Source organism: Motacilla alba, chromosome Z, assembly GCF_015832195.1.
Source record: "Motacilla alba alba isolate MOTALB_02 chromosome Z, Motacilla_alba_V1.0_pri, whole genome shotgun sequence".
NCBI classification, from domain to species: domain Eukaryota; kingdom Metazoa; phylum Chordata; class Aves; order Passeriformes; family Motacillidae; genus Motacilla; species Motacilla alba.
This window is the reverse complement of record NC_052046.1, coordinates 17,433,060-17,455,988: the sequence shown is the minus strand read 5'-3', so window position 1 is coordinate 17,455,988 and position 22,929 is coordinate 17,433,060. Positions and strand designations below refer to the sequence as shown.

General features: G+C 40.4%; 1 protein-coding gene across 11 annotated transcripts in view; it reads left to right on the top strand.

Annotated features, from left to right (window-relative positions):
- Positions 1–22,929, top strand: part of ANKRD55 (ankyrin repeat domain 55) — a 47,889-nt gene that overhangs the window by 3,696 nt on the left and 21,264 nt on the right. For 7 of the 11 annotated variants that reach the window (XR_005255383.1, XR_005255384.1, XR_005255385.1 and 4 more), the window contains exons 2-6: positions 4,006–4,128; positions 5,950–6,080; positions 8,152–8,261; positions 11,509–11,569; positions 15,205–15,333. Coding sequence is in view for 8 of the 11 variants with exons in the window: in XM_038124880.1 (XP_037980808.1) it covers positions 4,006–4,128; positions 5,950–6,080; positions 8,152–8,261; positions 11,509–11,569; positions 15,205–15,333 (554 nt within the window). In the remaining 3 variants the exon portion in view is untranslated. Of the gene's footprint in view, positions 1–4,003; positions 4,129–5,107; positions 5,164–5,949; positions 6,118–8,151; positions 8,262–11,508; positions 11,570–15,204; positions 15,334–22,929 lie in introns of those variants that run through there. The other 4 variants (XM_038124884.1, XM_038124886.1, XM_038124885.1 and 1 more) reach the window with 4 other exon arrangements.

The window sequence follows — 22,929 nt, the reverse complement described above, 5'->3', positions numbered from 1 at the left end:
ATTTCAGACAGATTGGTGTTTAACTTTGATTGTTTCTGAGGATTTTAACACCCCCCTGTATGTCATTTAATCTTGTCTTCCAGACCTTTCTACACCACTACTGTCAGCCTGCAGTTTCTCCCCTGCCTTTCTCTATACACAAGCACTTAAATGGATCTTCTGCCTTTCTGAATCTGACTGTCAGCTTCCTTTCACCAGTATCACAACAATTCTCTAAAATGTAAAATGCGTTTGAAATAGGGCTGTGCTTAGTGGCATTTCTTGAACTGCAACATAGTAATGGAGTACCTCTGACAGTTAGAAGGTGAAGAGTCAGGCATTTGGTTGTTCACAATCCCTTTCTGCCACATGGTGCTTGTGACCCAGCCCCAGCAAAGCCCCCCAGCAGGGTAAGCTCAGAGAGGGTGGGACACAAGTGCTCAGTACTTCACTGTTGCCTTCTGCAAAATGCCCACTCTCTGAACCATTTCTCTGCTGCCCAGGAAGATGTCTTCAAAAATAAATGTCCTACCACCTTTGTGCCCATACTTCTCCATTCCTTGACAGGGTAAGCTGGAGGATGATGAAGTGGTCATGTTGTTCACCTGGAGCCAAGTGCATCCAGCACAAATGACATCCAAGCTCTCCCAGCATTTTCTGCTCTCAGTCATGTGAAGCATCAGGGGACCATTTATCTGTCTTCCTTCTCATTCCCCATCCACAATCACACAGGTCAAGACACCCCACTTGAAATTGTGTCATCCTACAGAAATGGAATTCATGTCAGTCATCTTTATTCAGATCCCAACATGAGCGCTCATCCATTCCTTGTGGCCCAGGCTCCCAGGCAGCGTGACAGCCTGCTCCGCCTGCCTCTCCTTGCTCTGGCAGATAGGACTTGTGGGTGGGGAGATGTAAATCTTTGTGGCTTCATGCCACCATCCTTTAACAGGAATGGAGCCTGTGTTCCACAAGAAGAGGCAGGGGCAAAACTTCATTCATTTCTCCATCCATCCATCCATCCATCCATCCATCCATCCATCCATCCATCCATCCATCCTTCCATCCATCCATCCATGTATCCATCCTTCCATCCATCCTTCCATCCATCCTTCCATCCATCCATCCATCCATCCATCCATCCATCCATCCATCCATCCATCCATCCATCCATCCATCCACAGTTTTACTTCCCCTCCTTATACAAAAGGATAATTGCTCTGGGGAAAGGAGACTGAGCCCAGCAGAAGCAAAGGGGAAGTGTCTTGGTTTTACCTAGAGGAAAAAGGGCAGAGATGTTCAGCGATCCACATGAAGGAGTGCACCCTTGTACTCATCTTCCTGTCATAGCGCCCTCCAGGTAAGCATCTGCTCTGCTCAGGAGATGGAGATTTCCCTTTTGTGGCTAGATTTCTAGATTTCTCTGCGCCTGACTCACAACAGGAATACTTAACAGTACCTACAAGGCAAAAAAAGAGTACAACATTTAGATGTGTAATGCATCAAGGGAGGTGAGGGCCCCTTTGATTCGCCGTCTGCCCCACTACATCTAGCAGTTTTTTTGCCAGTGCCTGCAGCATCTTCTCTGTACCACACCCATACAGCACTTGCGCAGCTGTACACAACAGCAGGTGTGAGAGGAGCCATGCTCAGGGCTTGCACCCTCTGTGTACCTCCAGAGACTGGAGGACAAGAGCAACACAAGCTATCAACCACTCAGAGCTGGCTTGTCATTAACATGCTTTTGCTGAGTGTACCGATTGTGGGAGGCATCTTCAGGTCTGATGTAATAAGGAAATACTACTAACTGAACCAGTGGTGAAGTCATTTCTTTTTCTTCATATACTAGTCACTGATGATGACTCTCCCGCAGCAATGACTCCTCATCTCTGTGGATTTCCCAGGCCCACAGCACAAACCTCCTGAGCCAAATGAACAGTTGCCTCAGCAACAGACCCCTCAAAAGAATAAAAATCAAGTTAACATTTTTATTCACAAACTTTATGAAGTGTGTAATTTAAAATACCAGTTAGAAGAAAGAAAATAAATTAGATTCTCTTTAGCTGGGGAGAAATTGAGAGGGAATCTGTGGCAAAGGCAGATTAACATCAGCTTTTTAATTTTCCCAAGCCCACAAACAGAGTTCCAGCTTTGACAGGCTAACCCATTCCAGGGTAAGAGCAGATTGTGTTTCTATGGCAGCCAAATTTTGAAGTCCAGAGTACTGATTGCACCCAGTGAGAGAAGATCATGTTCAGAATTAGGCTGGGCTGTTAAGTCCAGTATAGAGCTCATGTAAGGTCATCTGAGACAACATCTGATCACAACATGAGTAGTGTTGCTAATACTTTACAACATTATTTATAGATATTTTATCACTCAAAAAATATAAATAGTCATGCTATCTCCAGAAGTTTGGCAGTACAGATAAGTCACCAGTCACTCTATCTGTCTTTCCTTTGATCACCTCTGTAGTGTGATTTAGGCATTTTCTCCAGCTAACAAGGTAGTGGAGTGGCTGCACAAGTGATATGTTTTAGAGCTCTGACCCTGTCCTTGTTTAGCCTGGAATAGAGTTGATTTTCTTCTTAGCAGCCAATACAGTACTGTATTTTGCATTTAGTATGAGACTGATATTGAAAGCACAGTGCTATTTTAGTTGTTCATAGTTAGTGGTTGTCCTCAATGTCCTGTGCTCTTCAGCAGTTGGGTGCACAAGAAGCTGGGGGAGTATGGCCAGGAGAGCTGACCTGACCTGGCCAAAGGAATGTTCCATACACAGACCAACATGGCCAGGATGTGAACTGGCGGGTGCTGCTGCATGACAGGCTGGGCATGCATCAGTCAGCAGGTGGCAAGCAACTGTATTGTGCATCACTTGCCTTTCTTGGGTTTTATCCATCTGTTTCTCTCCTTTTATTACAATTAATAATGATGATGTTGTTGTTCTGGTGGTGGTGGTGATGATGATGATGATGATGATGATGTGTTATTTCAATTACTGAACTGTTCTTACCTTAACCCAACAATTTTACCATTTTCTGATTATCCTTGCCTCCCCACAGGGGTCCGGGCAGTGACTGAGCATAGGGGGCATCTGGGGTTAAATTCCAGCAGACCCTCAGACACTGTGAACAGTATAACTCACTCACTGCAGCTGTACTTATTTTTGAGTTAATAGGGATAAGGAACACGAGACTGTTTCTGACCAACAATACATATCTAGAGCATTTTACCATTATATCAGATTTGACCCTGCACCCAAAAATCTACTCTTTTGACTCCTAGAGTCAAGAGGTTAGTAGTCCACTTGAAGCCAAAGGAGGTGCATGCATGTGGAGCATGACATGACAAGTCTGAAAGGAAGTGAAAAGGAAAGAAGCAAAGAGAATCTTATTTCTTTAGAAAAAAAAGTCTGAGGAATGTTCCAGAACAGGTCCTGCAAGGCATCTGCTTTAAATAATTACTCACACTGTAGCTGCCAAGCAAAATAAACCTCTCCTGGGTTCCAAGCAATAGTCCCCTTTTCCTTTTTGCAGGAGTTATCAACACAAGCCATTGCTGCCAGTAGTTTACTCTCCCGAGAAGAGAATTCCCTTGGACATTACAGGGAAGTGAATAGCCTCAGTCTTCTGACTGGTACAAGAATAACACTGAAATTGAAAACACCTGAGTCCTGATTTCATCCTATCTCATTAAAGTGCAGCCAGATATATTACAAGCTAGTTCAGTTATTACATTTTTTTTCAAGTCATGTTACGTTAGTATGATTTCTTACCAGAAGTGGAAACTTTCCAGAATTTTTCTTAAGTCCTTTCAGTGTCTATGTTTGAAGGTTTTTGGAAGAAGTTATGATGAAAAGGAATTTTCAGATGACTAACAAAAACCACAGTGCTGTTTAGATACACTTTGTTCCACCCCAAGTTACACAGTCATTTAAACTCGGTGAGACAAGTGTCATTATTTTTCCTGTTTGTCATTCATACTTGCTCTCTGTTTGCTCCTGGATGCACTCCTTGTCTGCAGCTGGTGCAGCAGAAGAGATGGACTTGGCTGTAGTTTACCAAGCAGCAGCTAACGGCGATGTGAACACCCTGACTGCAGTGATCCGAGAGGATCCTTCCATCCTGGAGTCTTGTGACAGAGAGGGTAAATAAAGGCCAAGCTTGTTCTCAGGAGATCTGTTGCTTCAGCTTGCAAATTAAACTTTCCATTATTTTATTCTGATTTTTTAGTTCAGAAAATTATATTTAGTAGCAGAATATGGGAAATTTGATTTATTCCTTGGAACATCCACTGGAAATGCACAGTTTGGATAATTCCTTCCCCCTGTAATTCTAATATATTTTTATATGATTACAAATAACTTGTTTTGCTATAGTTAGACAGTATCATTTATTTAGTTTATCTTATTTAGGGGTATGCTGAGAAACTGCTGACATTTCAGGGGAGGAAAAAGAATATTTTTACCAATGCCAAATGACATACATTCTGGACATCTCTAAAGCAGAGGTTATAGTATGTGTACAGTCACAGTTTGAATGGTGTGGTCAAGTATTTTTTTGTCAAAGGATACAATGTGCAATTATCTAAATGATCCGTTTTATCTGTCAGGCTGTGCTCATTTTGTGTTCAAGTTGCTATTTAATGTTATTACAAATTATTGTACATTGGCAGGGCTTTATATGCATCTATTTCCAAAGTGAGTTAAAACCACAGACCTCTGGAAGCTGTTCTCAAGGACAACTTTTTTTGTCAGAAGTATTTTTTAAATTGCAGTTTCTTATAAGGGGTCCATATGAACACTGTCTTTTCTAATCTTTAACAGCTTTTACAGCTTTTACCAAGCTACCAATTTTTCATGTACTTTAAACCAGGCATTCTAATTGATATCTTTAAAACATCTACTGGTTAGTAGAGAAAATTTACTCAAGACAAAATGGTCCCTGTCCACTCATTAATGGGAGGAAGACTAGATGTGAATGGTGGGTGGAGTAGGAGAAGATGGACTGGTCAGGAGTACTTCAGCTCTGGAACTAACTTGTCTCCTAGGTTGTCGATGCAAATGTAACTAAAGAGCAGTATTCCAGCACAGAACATACAGCTCATATCCTGCACATTTTTTTAGGCTCTGCATGACCTCAGGTTGAGTAGCACATTTCCTCAGCAATCTCATTGAGTCAAGTAAGAATAATTATTCTTCAACTCTAGATGACGTTTCTAGTAGTCTTATAGTTTCTAATACTCTTGTTTATTCCCAGCCTACTAATTTTAAAATGCTTTGTCAGATTCTGCAGGAAAATCTCTTGCTGATTTTCACCACTTAACAGAATGGAAGGAAGAGGGAGTAATTAAATGGTACAATACTTCATGAAGAAATTAGAGTATTAGGTTTAAATGGAGATTTCAGGGGTTTTTCAAAATGGAAAATTTTTGCAGAATATGAAAAATGTTCTTACAAGAACAGGAAATAAAATATCTTAGAGCAAATCAGACTTCAAATTAAGTTGTTCTCTGCATAAAGGGCCAACTCACACTTTTATACCTTTGCAAGGGAAACAGCTTGATTTCATAAGTCTTTTGAATATACAGACATAATGAAGCTGGGGTTTGAGAAAATTAGACAAGCACCATCTGGTGACTAGTCATTCGGAAGGATGTCAGCCTGCAAAATGGTGTACAAAGCCAAAAGTTCATTTTGGGAACTTATCAACAGAAAAGCACTTTTCCCTCTAGAAGCAGAGTTAATGAGGCAAAGCTTTTGCTAATATAGTCATGCTCTTTTTAAAATCAGCGGTCAGCAACTGTCATAGAAGTTACTTCCTGACTAAAAAAAGCTGAGTACAACTATTGGACAGTTGTCAGAGAAGGGATTTGTTAGCTTGCCAGTGTTAAGATTAGAAAATAAGAAGGTATATCTTATAGACATGGCACAACAAATGGTAAAATAAATTTGGCTTTCTTCCCCAGGTTGCACACCTTTGATGCATGCTGTGTCAGGACGCCAGGTTGACACAGTGAAGCTTCTGTTGAAGATGGGAGCTAATATTAATACTCAAGATGCTTGTGGACGTACCAGTCTATCTCTGGCAACTTATTTGGTACCAAGACTTGGGGGACAAGAATGGAGTGAAGGGAGTAAATGTGCAAATCAAATAAGATTTCTGCTTGTACTACAGGAAGGGAAAAAAAAGCACAAAACATTTGGTTCTAGACAACAGTGGAATTGGTTTTGAAACATTACTACAATGCAAAGCTGAGCAGTGATTATTACAAGAGGATCAGGACTCTGTCAGACACTCCTGTCAGAGTGTCCTTTCTCTTTTGGCTTATAAAATCAGTGCGTGATATGACGATCTCACAAGAAAATTGCTATTTTTTTGTACACCGAAAGTCCTCTCTTGTTCGTATTAGGCAGGTTGATTTCTCTCCCTTGCATAGCCAGCATTACATATTTATGCTCTAGTGAGGGCTTTCCTGTCTCAAGCTCTGGTTATCAGCAGGCAAGTGTTACTGCACACCGCACGAACCCGGACATTGCTTCTTTTCACTGTGGTGCTGGACTTTGGATGGCCAGGTTGAGGGCTGAAGTTCTAGGTGCTGCAGGTGCTGGTGCACTTGCTCAGATCATAAACAATCCAGTCCCTTGATGTTCAGCCTACATGCAAGTGACAGGAGGGGCAGACATCCAACTGAGACATTTGGGAAAGGAATTGTACTTCAGAAGCTGTCTGAAGCAACAAGGAGAGTACTTAGTCTTCTTAGTCCTTAGTCTTCTACTCCTTGCAGGAGGTAATTCAGATTTCAGAGAGAAAGTGGGGACCAAGTTAGCTGAGCAGACTGGGCTTCCATTATTAATTGGACAGAAAGGAAGAAGGAGTGTGCAGCCATGGCTGCACAGTATGAGTTAAGCTGGATGACTGCCAGCTCATTTAAACAGACACCGTGGCAGCCTAATTAAATGACATCCCTTGCACGTAGTTTCTTCCTGAAAATTCAGGATAAAAACAATGTTCCTGCTTAGCTATGCAATATTCAGCCAGAAAATAACAAAATGGGCAGTCTCATCCAGTGCGAGGAGCATGCCCCACTTACTTGACAACAGACATTTCCTCTGCAAGATATTTTAAAAAATCCCATAAGTGTCAAAATTCTTTTTTCCTTCCTCTTTTCCCGGAGGGGAAAAAATATTCTTTGGAAAAAAATAAATTACTGGAAAAGATTTAAACCACCCAGGCTTCTAAGTGTCCGTTTCTGTTTCTGTGAGGGATATAACAAGAGGTCCAGCGAGAATTCTGCTGTGATGTCTGTCCAGACAAATGAATTCAGGAGAGTTGCACAGTCAAGATTGCATGTGGTATTTGGTGGTCTTGCGCTTCCACCAAGAGCTCCAACAGGGGTGTTCTGATTCTACCATTCCACACATTTTCCCCAGAAATGCTCATAATGCCTATCCAAAATAGCTCGTATGAGAGGGAATGGTCTTTGTCAATTGTCTGCTGAAGTTTTAACAAAACACTTAAACTCAAGCTTGGTGTTCTTCAGACTTAAGTATATGCTGAAAGATTTATGCTGTTTACTTGCTTTTACATTGAGGTGATCAATAGAAGGTTTTAGTCCAATAACTGATTCATCCCATCTGTTTTGGTGCTATTTTCAGTCTAACACTGCCACAGTACAAACTTCTGCAACAACATTTATAAGACCACACTCTAAGGCTTTTTACCATTGATTTGCCATCTTTGCTAAAATCTCACAAACAAAATCAGATTGAGTGCTCGTGTTCTTGGTTTAATCTAGCATGATTGAATTCACATGCAAGAATATGTGTAGCATCTGCTAGTGATGCAGGAATTAGCAGGTTTTTAATCACTGTTAGTGCTTGCCACATATGCAGGGGGAAAAGAAACAAATAAACCAAAAACAAACAAACAAAAAATATAGTGTAAATTAAACACCTCATCAGAGAAATGAACAACTGAGGTCGTTTGAGACCCAGACTCCAAAGGGGAACTACTCTCAGTGCTGAGAAGCCTCTACTGAGGAGAAAAATTCCAGTTTCTCTGCTGACAGAAATGGCTACAGTCACATGTGAATGCCAGCACCAACAAGAAAAGATCTGGCCTTATACTTTTCACTTTCCTCTTTGATATGCTCCAATTTCTTTTTTAGGGCTGGCTGGAAGGCTGTGTCAGCCTGCTCAGGAATGGTGCTAAGCAGAACATACCTGACAAGAACGGGAGGTTGCCACTACACGCTGCCACCGCAGAGCCTGATGTGAGGTATGTGCCTGGCTCCCCAAGGAGAGCCCACAGCAGGAATAATAGTTGTGACAGCTACACTTGTGACCTGTGTCTTTGTTTAGTGTTACCATGAAGGGGGTAGAGAGGAGGAAAAACATTGTGCAGTATTTGTGTACCAGAGATTGATGGCTGGGTAAAGAGAGGAGCCTGTTTTAATATCGCAATAGCTGGAGGAGGGAAAATAATTAGAAGAGAGATTGAAACCCTACATTTCTCCTGCCCAACTACCTTTCTGTCCTACCACATGAAATATTACAAAACTCCTTCTCTGGACTTCTCCTCTGAGTGTCATGGCAAATGTGAGAAAAGTTTTCCACAAGACAACCTCTCTGAAAATCCCCAGTCCTAAAGGGGAAGTTAAGGACTGGTGGTCTGGCTCTTTTTAACTACTTTTACTGAAGGCAGAGTAACAGATATAGAGTACAGTCTTCACAGAACTCTTAAGAAAGATTCTCTTTTTCTGATTCTAGCCTGTGACAATAGGACAGTTTAATAAATTTTGATTTGTATATCTAAATGAATTCACTTGAAAAACTCCCCTAAGTAAATCATGCCTGAAGGTATAGAAAGACATTAGAAGCAGGTAAAACATTCAGTACATGCAATATGTTCATGTGGCTTAATCACTGAGTCCATGATTTTTTTGCTGTAACCGTATCAGACCATGCCAGACATCTGGCCATTTCTGCTGATCTTGTTCTCCAGCCTTTTTTAACAGCTTTATTCATTTTTCCATATTGTCTTTGCTTTTCATGCATCACTTGGAGAGAATAATTTGAGATTTCTACAGAAAAATAGTCCCTATTATTAAACAAGCCAACACAAGAAAGAAGACAATGTTCATACAACACCACACATGTTGCTGCTTGAAAGGGAACACTGATCTCCTCTCCCAGGAGCACACTGGGTCCCCTGAATGTTTTTCACATTCTCCAAGGATACAGACAGACCCTTTGCTCTGAACAGTTTTCCTCTGTCTTCCCACTGGGTTTGCCCCATGTGCAGACACAGGCCTGGAGCACTGAGCAGAGGTTTTTCCATCACAGTCATTGTCAGTCCCTTATCATCCTATGTCATTGCCAAAGCAAATATGCAGTGGCCAGTCGTGAAATGCTTTTGCAGCTAAATTTGAAAGGTAGCAGTCTGCTGCTACAACCTCACATGCTGGAGGCAGCATGGAAAGACAGAGACAGTACATGTATTGACTTGGTAATTGATTTATGTGCTCCAGTGCGTTCCACAGAGCCTAGCAGGCAAGGTGGAAAGAGAATTCATTCCTGATCTATGCTTTTAAGAGTAGATAGCAGAGAAACCTCAGCTACTTGGTTGGGTATCTACATATTTAAATGTAGTACTTATGTTGCCATAATGCTCTGATGGTGTAACTGAGTCAAAGTTTGTTCATAATAAACATTCTAGTCAAATAATTTGATTTCTTTCACATACAGTGGTGTCATTGATCATATCAGGAGTTGAACAACAGAGCCCTGTATCAGATTATAAAACTAAGTGATAAATGGGTTTTACAAGCATACTATGGTTATCTCTCTTTGTTTTTCCTCTCTTGTTGATATTTACCAAGACCTGTTGTCAGACATGGAATTTCTGTGATTCTGAGTAATTTTGCTAAACAACAACCAAATCTTTCTTCATTTTTACAAACTTCTGCCCAATCAATCACAACAATCATAGTGTCATCCTTTTCAGATTTCCTACAGTATGACTCCATTTAGAAACAGAGGTGTGATACCTCTTTTCTACAAGAATTTGTATCCATATGCAAATGGATTTGAAGTCAAAACAAAATCTCTATGCTGGGATCTGCCCAATCATCACCCTTTAGGGACTCTACTTTTTAAAAAATCCTAAGTTTGGACTTTCAACGCCTGAGGAAGATGTTCCCTATAGATAAAATTTTCACCTGCAGAATTGCCAAAATCATCCCTAAGCAGCTGTAAATATCTTTTTTTGAATAATTTACATAGCTAGTTCTTTATTACCAGTAGGGAAGAACAAATTTGACATGAAATGTTAATCTGATGCACACACCTGAGCACAGTTCAATCAGAAGATACACTAGAAGTGGTTGAACATAAAAAGCAGCAAAAGATTTTTATTCAGTCTCCTCTGCATGGAAACAAATGCAGAATTTTATACGTTTGTTTCTGTGTTATCTTTACATTTATCAAATTTCCTTCCTTTATACTTCATTATCTTTTACTTTCCTTGCTAAACAGTATGTCTTCTTCATGTCCATGGTCTGAAGGTTTTTACCAAAATTCACACCTTCAGATGAGCCACAGGTTTTCACAATGATCCACTGAGATACATCCTTCATTTTGCTATAATCCTAAGAACTGTACATTCATATTAGGATTGGCTTTGCTACTGCATGTGAATGGATGAAGTTTTTAATTTTCATGGTCCAGCCACCTACATGATCCAAACAGTTAGCATCCTGCTATAGAACACAGCCAAACCTATAGTGATTTCAGAACATCTTCACAAGATTGCAAAAGGAAAAGAAGGTGTTAAAAATATTATTATACAATAATATACAATAAAACTATTATTATTATGCAATATATATTATTGTATTTGAATAATATTTCATTTAACTACTTTATTTTTCCCTCCACCAGACAGGAGTGCTTGTAGTCCAATATTCTATGAAATGTGAACCTATGCATTGCTATGTTTTATGCCCTAATAATGGCCCTATTCCAGCAGACATTTTGTATGGCCTTGTAAAATATTGGGGTTTGTGTGTGTAAACATAGAGCTAGCATGCATATACGCACATATGCACGCAAATGTGTACACTACATCACATTACTCCAAGAGTCAAATAGAGTGAAAATCCTGACAGAAGCTGGCATCTCTGTTACTTTAGGACATTATAAAATATGTTGGCAGCAAATTTCTAAGCTGCCAAAAACTGCACACGTGCAGTATTTATGCATTCTGATTCTAGCCCAGCAGTCAGCATAAGAGTTATTTTGAGTGGATCTTCTTTTAATTCCAAGCTCTAAACTTTTGTTGTTACCATAAGCCATAAAGTCCAATTTGTTTTGCTCATATGACAAAGCTCAGATCTAAGATTCTGACCTGTGCCCATCACTAATACTGATTTTTCATGAAATTGCACATTTTGTTTTTAAAAAGCTGTCGGTTTTTCGAGTTTAGTCAGGAGAACAGCACACTGATTATATCATTACTTCCACAGGCTTCTGAGCTTGCTTCTGCAGCAGTCAAATCTTAGTGAAATTAATCACCAGGACAATGAGGTGAGTGAGCTTGTGCTGCAAGTCACAGTCCCTGGCACTGGAGGCATAGAAGCCATTCAATTTTACTATAAGGCTAAGTCAAAAATTTCTATTATGCTTTTGCTGAACTCTGCAAAGTACTATCCCATTCTTCCTTCTATGTACTGTGCACCTGTAATAAAGCTTCTCTCTATTGAGCCAGCTATGAGGTACCTTGAATCCATCTCTTAAATTATTTGTCAAGACAAGAATTGCCGTCGATTCTTCTGAAGTTAGACACTGGACCAAGTCTTCACCTTTGCCAATCATAAGTGTTCAAGGCCAGGCTGGATGGAGGTTTGAGCAACCTGGTCTACTGGAAGGTGTCTGTGCCCATGGCAGGCAGGTTGGAACCAGATAATATTTAAGATCCCTTCCAACCTAAGCCTTTCTATGATTCAGTGATTCCTTGATCCCACCATTCAACTCCTGTTATCAGGAAAAGTATCAGAGAGCTGGCATTACACAGAACAGTCACGGAAGCACAAAAATTTGTGCTGTTGTCTTCCATGTGGAATTGTGTCCATGTTTATGGACTGTCCATGTTTATATACTGTGCATAGGAAAGAGCTAACTTCCCACATGTTTTTCTCCAAATAGAGAAGCCAAGACACAAGAGAGATTCTGAGTGTCTTTTCATATATTTCTGTTTATTTTAACAGTTTCTTAAGGATGTGTCTCTTTTCTACAGTGTCAGAGTGGCCAGAGGGCTGTATGTTTTTCCTCTTTCTTACTCACTGAAAGGTTTGCAGACCCTGCTCACAGCACTCTAAACCAGAGTCATGCATTGTCTTGATATAGAACTATGTTACTAATGACTTGCATGTAATGGTGGATCATCATTTCAAGCCATAATATTTTGCTGTAATGCACTGCTACTTGCAATTTGGAACTTTTAATCCATCTCATTGTCATTTGGCACTGACAATGTATTTGTTCAAGTGTCAGTACTAAGCCCTGAATACTCATGTTTTCTGAAAAATGTGGATCCTAGTAAATGATTCCAGCTAACAGAGCTGTTCTCTTGGCATAAGTAAAACACTTCAGTTTTCCCATTTGATGCTTGAGAAAATAACCCTGATGAATGCATGAACACATAAACAGTAAGAAATACATCTGGAGGCTTTATAGCTTCCACAGCCATGTCTTTCTGTGGGTTTATTTTTGAAGCCTGTGAGATGACAATGTGAAGTAACATTCCCTGTCAAAGCCTTGAATCTGAGCAAAACAAGTGTCACACTATGTTTCTCAGAGCCATTTCCTGGGGTTTGTCCTTTTATGTCCCGTATTGCTCCTTGTTTCTTATGAATGTGCAGTTGTTTGTCCATCTCATCTCCAAGACTGTTTTCTGCTGGACCTTCAGCTTTGGCAGTTCTGATGCCACTCTCATGTTTCCACTTAAGAACAGCAGTCTGTTTACCTGCAGATGCCACTCCAGGGTGGTAGCACAAAGCACAAATGGGGTGGGCTAGGCAGCCATGCTGCAGAAAGCCCACAGGAGTGAGCTGCTGCAACAGACAGCTCAGTGCTCTTTGCTTAGCTGGGCGCTCCGAAAGGACACGTGGAATGTACAAAGTATTAGAAAGGAAACAGAGAAGAAAACAGGAAGCTCTGTTTGAATCCTTTGTACAGCCACATGGCTACAAGAGTAAGAAAAAGATACACAAGAAAAGGAACAGAAAAAGGACTACAAAGATGATAATAGTTACAGAGCAGCTTTCTCACATGGGCAAGCTAACTAGAGCAAACTGACTATAATGGGACTTTTAGCTTGGCAACTACATCAGAGGGATGATAGAAACCTATGATATCATAAATGGCATGGACATAAAAAGATAATTATTATTAATAGGTCTGGGGTTTTTGCATATAAAAATATGGAGACTTCTACAAAATTTATAGGCAATAGTTTCAAAGAAAATGAAAGTAAATACTTCTTCAGAAAATGCATAATTATCCTTTAGAGGGCAGGATGCCATATGAAGTCTGTAATCTGATTACCAAAATATTAAGTGGCAGTATATTGTCAAGCCTTGTTTCTTATATTTTTGCACTAAGCATCAGCTACTAACCTCTCTGAGTTTTGTCATTGTACTATAGTGATTTTTTAAAACTATCCGCAGTTTTACACTCCTATGGTACAGCTGATTCTGCTGGCTACCACAGTAGAAACAGAGAGAAAGTTGAGTTTTCAAGGATTTTTTTTTTGTCCATATCAGTGCACTGAGAGAGGATGACAAAAAGGCAGGCTGGTACACTGTAGTTTCTCCTTCTTCAGTGATTTTCATGCTCTCCAGGACCAGTGGCAAGTACTCATATCCCAGCTGGAAATCACTTCACTGACGCCTCACAGATAATGTGTGTCCATCAGCAGTACTAGGTCCCTCATATCTACTGACATAAATGGCAGAGCTCCCATTAATTTCAGTTGGTGCAGGAGTTTACTCTCAGTTTTGGTTTTACAAAACTGAAACTCCCATGATTAAGCTTTGCAGACCCTAAGTAAAACCAAAACTCCTCTCATTCAACTGCTCTGTTTTGTTATCACAAAGTATATTGTTATATACTTAAGCCACATGGGAACTTAAAAATCTTATAAGATGTGATGAGTGACAGAAATGAATGCTAAGGTATTCAGGCTTTTAGTCAGAAAATCACTGCAAACACCTTCCGCTTTAATGCACTGATAAGCTGTGTGCATCAATATAGCTCATGCTTTACCTGGGTTGTTACCAACGGGCTCTATTTGGGTTCTATTTCAAGTTTTAATTGCTTTTCCACTCAACTTTTTTTAATGCTTTTTATCCTTTTGGAAATCAGGCAAGACCCTTGACATACATTTTTTCTGGTAAGAGAGAAGACAACACCCACCCAAAGGAAAATGTTACCACACCTGAAAAACACTAGAAATTTGTTAGAAACATAATAAATTAGTCAATTTATACAATTGACTATAGCAGTTATTATGGATATAGAGTAAAATACAGGTGTAACAACGCTGAAGGTGCAAATATAGGCCATGAATTCTCTGATCTATTAAGACAGACTGGATGTAGCTAAGATGGAATGAAAATGCAGCTGAGTACCTTACCATTTGCTTTGTTTTCTCCCTGAAGAGTAAATATAAAATGTTTATATTGTGATTTTTTGTGGGCATCACTCCGTCAGTTCTTTAGATTGCTGACTAGTGCCAGCTGCAGTAATAGCTTATAATATTTATTTTGGATCAAAGATACGACCAAGCACAAACATAATGCTGTGTAATGCCAAAGCACCAGCCTAAACCAGGCTTTTCTTGCAGGATTCAAGCTGAGCAGTGAGGAACTGTCCCCCCAGCCATCATGGCCCTGACCACATGTTATTTATAACAGGCTATAGGCACATATGGAAGAAGCATTTGTATTTGTATCCATTTTCTGTAATAATTCCAAAAAGCTAATTGCTTGGTTCCCCCTTGTGACTCCACTAATTCAGAAGCTGCTATATTTCAAATCAGGGTGAAGAGGGAAGAATTTGTCCACCCTGGATGGTTTCAGGGCTGCCTAGCTTATCTATGTAGACTTGAAGGGTGCTCCTGTGGGTGACAATAATTTGCCCTCTGGGTTTGTGGATTGCAGGGAATGACTTCACTCCACTGGGCTGCATTCCACAACAGACCCCAGCACACCCAGACTTTGCTGCACAAGGGAGCAGACCCGACTCTGGTGGACAAGGACTTCAAAACAGCTCTGCACTGGGCAGTACAGGTAAGCCACAACACGGGCCCCAGTGGGATGTTTATTGAACTGAGTTAGCTATTGTGGTGTCCTGAATACTTCTTAAGAAGTAGTTTGGGCTGTGGAACAAGGAAATTGGATGCTAAAAATGCCCACTAAGCCCCAGCATTTTGCCAGTGGGTATAGATCAAGGATCTAGCACCTTCTTTGGACACCAAGGCATACCTAATAGAGGCTTAGCCCTGTTGCCCCAGAGTTTTCGTTTTATCTCAGTGGGACTGTGTGTATCCTTCATGTTGAACTTGTGCCTATTTTTTTTCACTAAATCAGGGTTGCAGAAACTAGCAGCTTACTTGCCAAAGGCCTTTGGGAATAAAATAGCATAAACACATGTTAAAATACATTTAAAGAGCTACAGCTATTATATGAAAGGTTGAGACCCTTGCTTCTCTGGAGACTGGAGAAGACATGGAGCAAAATACATTTCCTGTTGAGCTGTATGTTTCTATCTCATGTGCAAAAGAACATTGTCAAATACTCGGGCCATCATTAGAGAAAAAACCATACAGGTTTAATATGACATTTAAAACTGTATTATGTAATTGTGTTAGTAAGTGATATCAAATACAGCATAACTTACTGGTTTTCCAAGTTTAGTGCAGAAAACTGCCCGGATAAAATTGTACGTTTTCATGTGCTCTCTTACCATAGCAAGTTCTAGTATCAATGTTCATGGCATGACAGGCAAGCCAAAATAGAACTCACACAAAAATCAAGCAACCTTTTCGTACAATTATCACATATTTGCATTCTCATCTTTTGGTCTAAGTTTGCTCCTCTTCAAAGAAGTGTCAACAAGGAAATTTGAAATTCTGAACTGCCATACACTATATTTATTACAGGATAAGGACATCTGAACAAATAATCAGTTTTCTTCAACCACAGCCTCACAAAGATGATTAACATATAATAGGCCTAACTTTTTTTCTGAAGTCAAGGTATATTTTGACCTCTGCAACTGGTATTATTTCAAAAGTTTTGTTCGTATTTAATCCTAATCAATCTTAAATTTGACTTGTTATTTGCCTTAGAAGATTAAAGGTATCTACTCTAAGGTAGAGTAGAAGATTAAAGGTATCTACCTGTTGTGCATTTTCACCAGGCTTATTCCAGTTCTGTCTGCTTCCAGTGGGAAACATCTGAATCTCATGCCAACTCCTGCATGATAGCCGGTGGTCTGTACCACAGCTCTGGGGACAAACTGTCTGACAAGCAGAAAGACAAAAGTGAATCCATTTTAAAACCCTCGGAGCTCCCCTCCTTCTTTAAGCTTTCCCTGATTCTGTATTTTGTATGTCATTATTTAATTCCACTGTTAACTCTCACCTCCACCCTTCTCTCACAAATGTGCAAAAAAAGCCTTGAGAAATGAGGAAACGGAAACTGCACAAAACCCACTTGGCCTCAGGTGAAAGGAACTCACAAATGCCCTCTTTTCCTTTAAGCTGCTCCCGGAAATCAAGAGGAAGCGTGCAGAATGACACACACACACACACCCCTTTTTCCCTTATTGTGAGATTTCTGACATGAAACCCTTTAAGTTGCTTCTTCCATCCACATGCTTCTTCACATTCTAGGTCCAGAAGTGGCAGTTGAAATACCAGAGTATGAAATAGATCCGTGCACATTTCTCTTATTCAAATAAGAAAACTCTTGACCAAGAAAACAACAACTTGCAGCCAGTGCTCTCTGCTGCCCATTTAGGCCCAGGAGATTTGGATACTGTGGACAGGCACAACTGTCTCTGCTGTGACAGAGAACAGAACAGCAGCTCTGCTGCATAGGATCATCATTATGTCTAATAGCCTCCTCTGTGACTGCTGGAAAGGAGATATTTTTCCTTTAAGAATTTTATAAATATCTTCAGAGAACAAGAGACTCACAGAGCTCAAGCAGTACAGCTGCAGGGGTTAGTTTTGGCTGAATAGGGCCCTCTGTTTAATTTCTTTTTTTTTCAAATGCAGTGAGGGGAAGACCAGACACTGCACAGAAACTTGTTTCAGAAGTTGCAGGAAAGAGGCAGTTTGTTCACACTGGGCTGAAACACACAGTAGGACCATACTAAAATCATTGCCCATCATTCAAACCCAAATTCATGGGCATGAGACGTATTTCATATGAAATCATTGTTCCATGCCGACTCTTTCAAAGACTGCATGTTTGTGGCTTTGTCTTCCATCAGGCATTGTGGGATGCTCAGTCCCATCCATGTAACCAGACAGACCTTGCCCACACCAAGGTCTGCTCTTTTGAGAAGCTCAAATCTCCTGCCATTCAAGTTCCAATTTTAAGTGCAAATGCATCAGTGTCAAAAACACTGCTCATTACTGTTGGTGTGAGAGTATCTCAAGCTACATTTTTTACACATGCAGTATTTCTGTGAGCTGGTGCAGACAGGCCTATTAAAAGTGTCTCAGGAGGTATTTCTCCCCTTTCACTTCAGCCAGCATTAATTACTGTAGTGGAGACACACCTTTGAAATACAAAACTGTTAACTGATACAGGGGCAAGGGATAAAGCTATTCTAACAATTCTTCATAACAGTATTATTGAAATCCTGGTAAAATATAATATATACCATATAGCATGCACTATGATGCTGTACACTTCTATACTGTAATGGTATTAGTAGTACCTTGGAAACAGCCTGGGAAGATTTGGAATCTTGCTACATTGCCTTGCCAGTTCTCATCATTTTTAACAGAATTTTCATTGTCTCATTCTCAAAGTCCCTGACTCCCAAAGTCATATGATAATGTGAAAATATCAGCTTTCCACTAAAGGGTAAGCAAAAAAACAGATTTTTTTTTAAAGTGAAGAAATACAAACCTGTAGGAATAAAAAAATGCTACTAGAAAGAAGCTTTTAAAAATTATATTCTGCTGTGGGGAGATGTGCTTATGATTTTTTAATAGGCTGATTTGGAGTGCAAAGTTTAAAAAAATTAGAAGCCAGCGTATTTGTTCCATAGTGACAATGCAGTTATTTCATTCTCTGTTTCCAGAGAAAAGAGTGAAATACCTGTATATACAAAACACACTGTGAAAGAAATGCATAAATAAGTATTAATTTGTGTTTGGCTAACCAAGCATTGCAGTTTCTCAGTAATTGGTTGGAAGGTGAAAGCACACTTAAATCTCTAGGAAAGAATGTCTCTGTTGCTGCAGGACATCTCGAGGACACAGCTGGCTATCCAGCCAGGGTAGAGGAAGGGGCCAGAGAAATCACTGGTGGCTCAGAATCTCTCCCAAGGGATCACTTCTCTCCTTCTCTCTGCCCAGCACCCCATTTTTTCATGTGGGCTACATACAGTGGAAGAATTGAGGGAGACTTCCAAAGACATCTTAAAACCCAGTGAGTGTTTCTCTTCTGCAGATATGTCTGTTGTTAAACTTACCAGAAAAGGTGCATTTGCTGGGCATGGTTCACTGTCTAGTTGGTTTCAGGCAGATTTCTTTCCCTGTAAAGTTGTACTTCATTTCTCCTTGTTTCATGCAGTTTTCTAAAGATGGCTTGAAAGGAAGAATTGTGATTTCCTTTTTTATGTCACTAAGATAATTTTAAAGATAATTTTGACTGTTAACAAACAAGTCAAAAAGATACTCAATTTTTATTTTTTAAATATACTTTTAAAATAAATTTTCATTTTTTAAATATACTTTTAAAATCACTTTCTTTTGTAAATGTTGTCATTCCAGCAATGGTACAACTCTTGCTTGTGGAGCCTGGAACATTACATAGCAGCGAGGATCTACAGAGTGAGCTGTGAAGTTGCAAAACTATATAGAAGAGAATTTGCAAATAGTTTTGAGTAAGAAATAAACTTGCTTTAATACCAGCAGAAGCTTTTTCCATAAAGTGCCCTAAATATTTGTGACACTGTCTGCAACAGTGAATTAAATGTGCTTGAGTCTTGGCTCTGGGACTGAGGCAAACTATCGTGGGACAACCTGTGTCCCAGCTGCTACACTCTCTTATCCAAACAGCATGGTCATACACAGACCACCTACTGGGAATGATCTGGCACCCATATTAGCTCCAGGAGTTGGTATGGAAAATATTAATTGAACCAGGCCTAAACCATGCCAGGGAGGATTTTAGGAATTATTTGGTACAGACAACTAAATTCCAGTGCTGAAGGATGTTCCTGAGTGCTACTTCATTTTTTATGCATCTGCAACCTATTTCTTCACTTTAAGTTGTCACGGAATAAGCTGAGTTGGAAGAGACTCACAAAGATTGTTGAGTCCAACTCCCAGCCCTGCACAGGTCACCCCAAGAGTCACATTGTGTGCCTGAGAGCATTGTCCAAACTCTTCTTGAGCTCTGTTTGGCTTCATGCTGTGATTACTTCCCTGGGGAGGCTGTTCCAGTGCCCAAAAACCACTAAGTAAAGAAACTTTTCCTGATATCCAACCTAACCTCCCCCAACTCAGCTTCAGGCCGTTTCCTTGGGTCACGTCGCTGGTCGCCACAGAGAAGAGAGGCCTGTCTGCCCCTCCTCTTCCCCTCACAGGGAGGTTGTAACTGTAATGAGGTCTATCCTCAGTCTCGTCCAGGCTGAACAGACCAGGTGACCTCAGCTGCTCCTCAGATGGCTTCCTTGAAGTCCGTTCACTATCTTCATTGCCCTCCTTTGGATGTTCTCTAATAGTTTAATAGCTTGATTATACTCTGGCACCCAGAAGTGCCCCCAGCACTCGAGGTGAGGCTGCCCCAGTGCAGAGCAGAGCGGGACAATCCCCTCCCTTGCCCGGCTGGTGATGCTGTCCCTGATGCCCCCAGGACACGCTTGGCCCTCCTGACTGCCAGGGCACTGCTGGCTCATGTTCAACTTGCCATGGACCAGAGCCCCAGGGCCCTTTCCATGGCACTGCTGTCCAGCCTTCATTCCCCAGTCTGTCTGTACATCCAGGGCTGCCCCATCCCAGGTGCAGACTTCAGCACTTTCCTTTGTTGAACTCTGTATGGTTGATGATTGCCTATCTTTCTAATTTATCAAGGTCTTTCTGCAGGGCCTGGAGGCAGTCAGCAGTTCCTCCCAGTTTTGTATCACCTGCAAACTTGCAGTATTGATATAAAAACTCACCAGTACACTAGATAATCAGAAGAACTCTTACTGAAATAATAAACTGTTAAAAAGTAAGCCCTTCAAGTGTGAGCATGCCATAGACAATGTAATTGTTCATGCCAGTCAAATGTCTGAGGTAATCAATTGCAGAATTCCCACTGAGCTTAGCAGGAATTTGTCTTGGGCAAATCCTGTAGGTAAGTACAGAATAATTGCCAGACTTCTTCCCAGCGCACAGTCTATGTGTAACTGCACAGTGGATGCCAGAATATGAGTAATGTACATGCAACACACTTCTTGCATATCTGTACATGTCCTGATCTTCTGTGCTTGACAAAAGGCACTTGGAAGACAAATGCTTCCATTTCTCTGATATAATAAATCCTTATTCTTATGCAGATTTTAAAAATTACTTCTTTTCCAAAGCGTGTAAACAGCTCATTTTGAGAAATCAGTCCTTCCAACAATGCAATAGCAGGGGAAAGTTGCCGAGTGATTTTCAGTCATAGTCATAGTCATTTACACAATAAATCATACACACTTAGACTCCAAGGGAAAATAAATTCTCAGAGAGACTTGGCCAGTGTTTCATACAGTGTTTTGTTTGAGCAAAGAGAGGGTTAGAGAGGCAGGGACATATGACTGCCAGAATCATGCCTCCATGACTGCCTTTGTCATTTGGTACCTTTTTCCAACACACATTAATGTTGCTAAAAGGAAAAATACTTTAAAAAATATCATGTGCCCTAACTGTACCAGAGGCAGCAATGCTCTTAGGATCACAGGACAAACTTTCCTTTACAGCAACACATTCTCTTTCCCACAGTACCACAAAGTCAAGCCAAGCTGGGTCACTCTGATTCTGCAGAGATGCTGTCTCAGTGGTAGTGGAAAGCTGCAGCACTTGGGTTGGGAGAAGACGAATGAGCTTCTCTCTGAGCTGACTGAGTCTCACCAGTATATCTACAGTGGTGTCAGAGGAGTTGTTGTTAATTTGTATTGGTTTGCCATCAGAAACACACCCTGTGAAGTGCCTGGGCTGCATTTAGGGAATCTCTGTCACAGTTTCCCTGGCAGGAGGAAAGATGAAGATGGTATTATGACTTGCTTCTTTCCTCAACACAGAAACCAGTTTTCCATGTCCTCTCAAGGTAGAGAAACCACAGGGTGCTCTGAATTTTTGCTCACTTCTCCACTGCCAAGTTCAGCCAGGAAATCTAGCAGCCAGGAAATGAGAGCAGTCAAGGTAGGGTGAAGGTGTTTCCATTCCTTAGCTTTGTCTAGTCGGGTGCAGAAGGGGGAGGTGCTGAAAGTCCTTGATACGTGGGGGAAAGCACCAGTGTATGCAAAACTCTTCGGTAAGCCAAACTGCCAATATAAGTCCCATAACACTATTTGCTGCAGACTAGAAGCAACATTATGTCTCTGGTTTTGAGTCTGGCATTCTCCATCCTTAAAACAGCAGACACTGCACCTACCACAAGATAGATTTCTGATACTGTCTTAATAGCTGATTCCAACCTGACTTATCCTCACAGCTGATGCAACATTTGTCTTGCTCTGATTCTAGGATGAAGTTCTAAATCATATTACAGTAAAAATAATGATGTGATGCACTGCTCCAGTGCTCTGCCTGTGAATATGAAGAAAATGGCACTTCAGTGAAATTAATCACATAAGGGAAAAGAATGTATTGGAAGAATAGCTGAGTTTTGCCATATGGCTGTAACTAAACATACAGTTTCTGCCAGAATAGCCTTGAGTTAAAGATCAAGGCTGTTCAAGATCCAGTGAAGAGAACCATGTAGAAAATAATGTGGAATGGCTTCTGCTTTTGGTAAATACTGTATTTCAGAATAAAAAAAAAAAGGTTAAAAAGTTATTTGAACATAATAATTTCATCTGGGGTTATAAAGGAAAAAGTCCACAGACAAGTTATTTGTTCAAATTTTGCTGTGGGTTACTCAAAAATACTTTAAATGGCTCATGTTTCAAGGAGAAAAAGATTTTTGTTTCATTTGGCTCGTTTATTTTCTAATGGCCCTGCTGGTGTTACAGTTGATTTCAGATTAAAGTATTCTATGTGTGTCTGTTTGTGGAGGATAAGAGGAAGGACAAAAGGGCTTGGATTCTCTAACATAAAACTCAAACAGCACCCAGTGATACACATAGATGGTTTCCAGGAGGAAACTGGAAGTACTTATGTAAATGTAATTCATTTTGCTTTTTTTTATAAAAGTGAGTTACCTCCCAGAGTAGTGCAGTGGTGATAGTATTTGTTTGTTGCTGCAGAAAGGAGTGAAATAATGCTTAAATCTCAAGCCACTCAGGGGTGGCTTTGGGTTCATAATTGAGAAATCAAAAAAAAAGACAGAATGAAAAAGAGGAAAACAGAGGCAGACCTAATGTTCAAAGCTAATGATAAGAAGCAACATCAAGAGCTTCTAGTGGGGACTTTCCACCTGGCAAAGATGGCTATAGATGTGTGTTGTGTT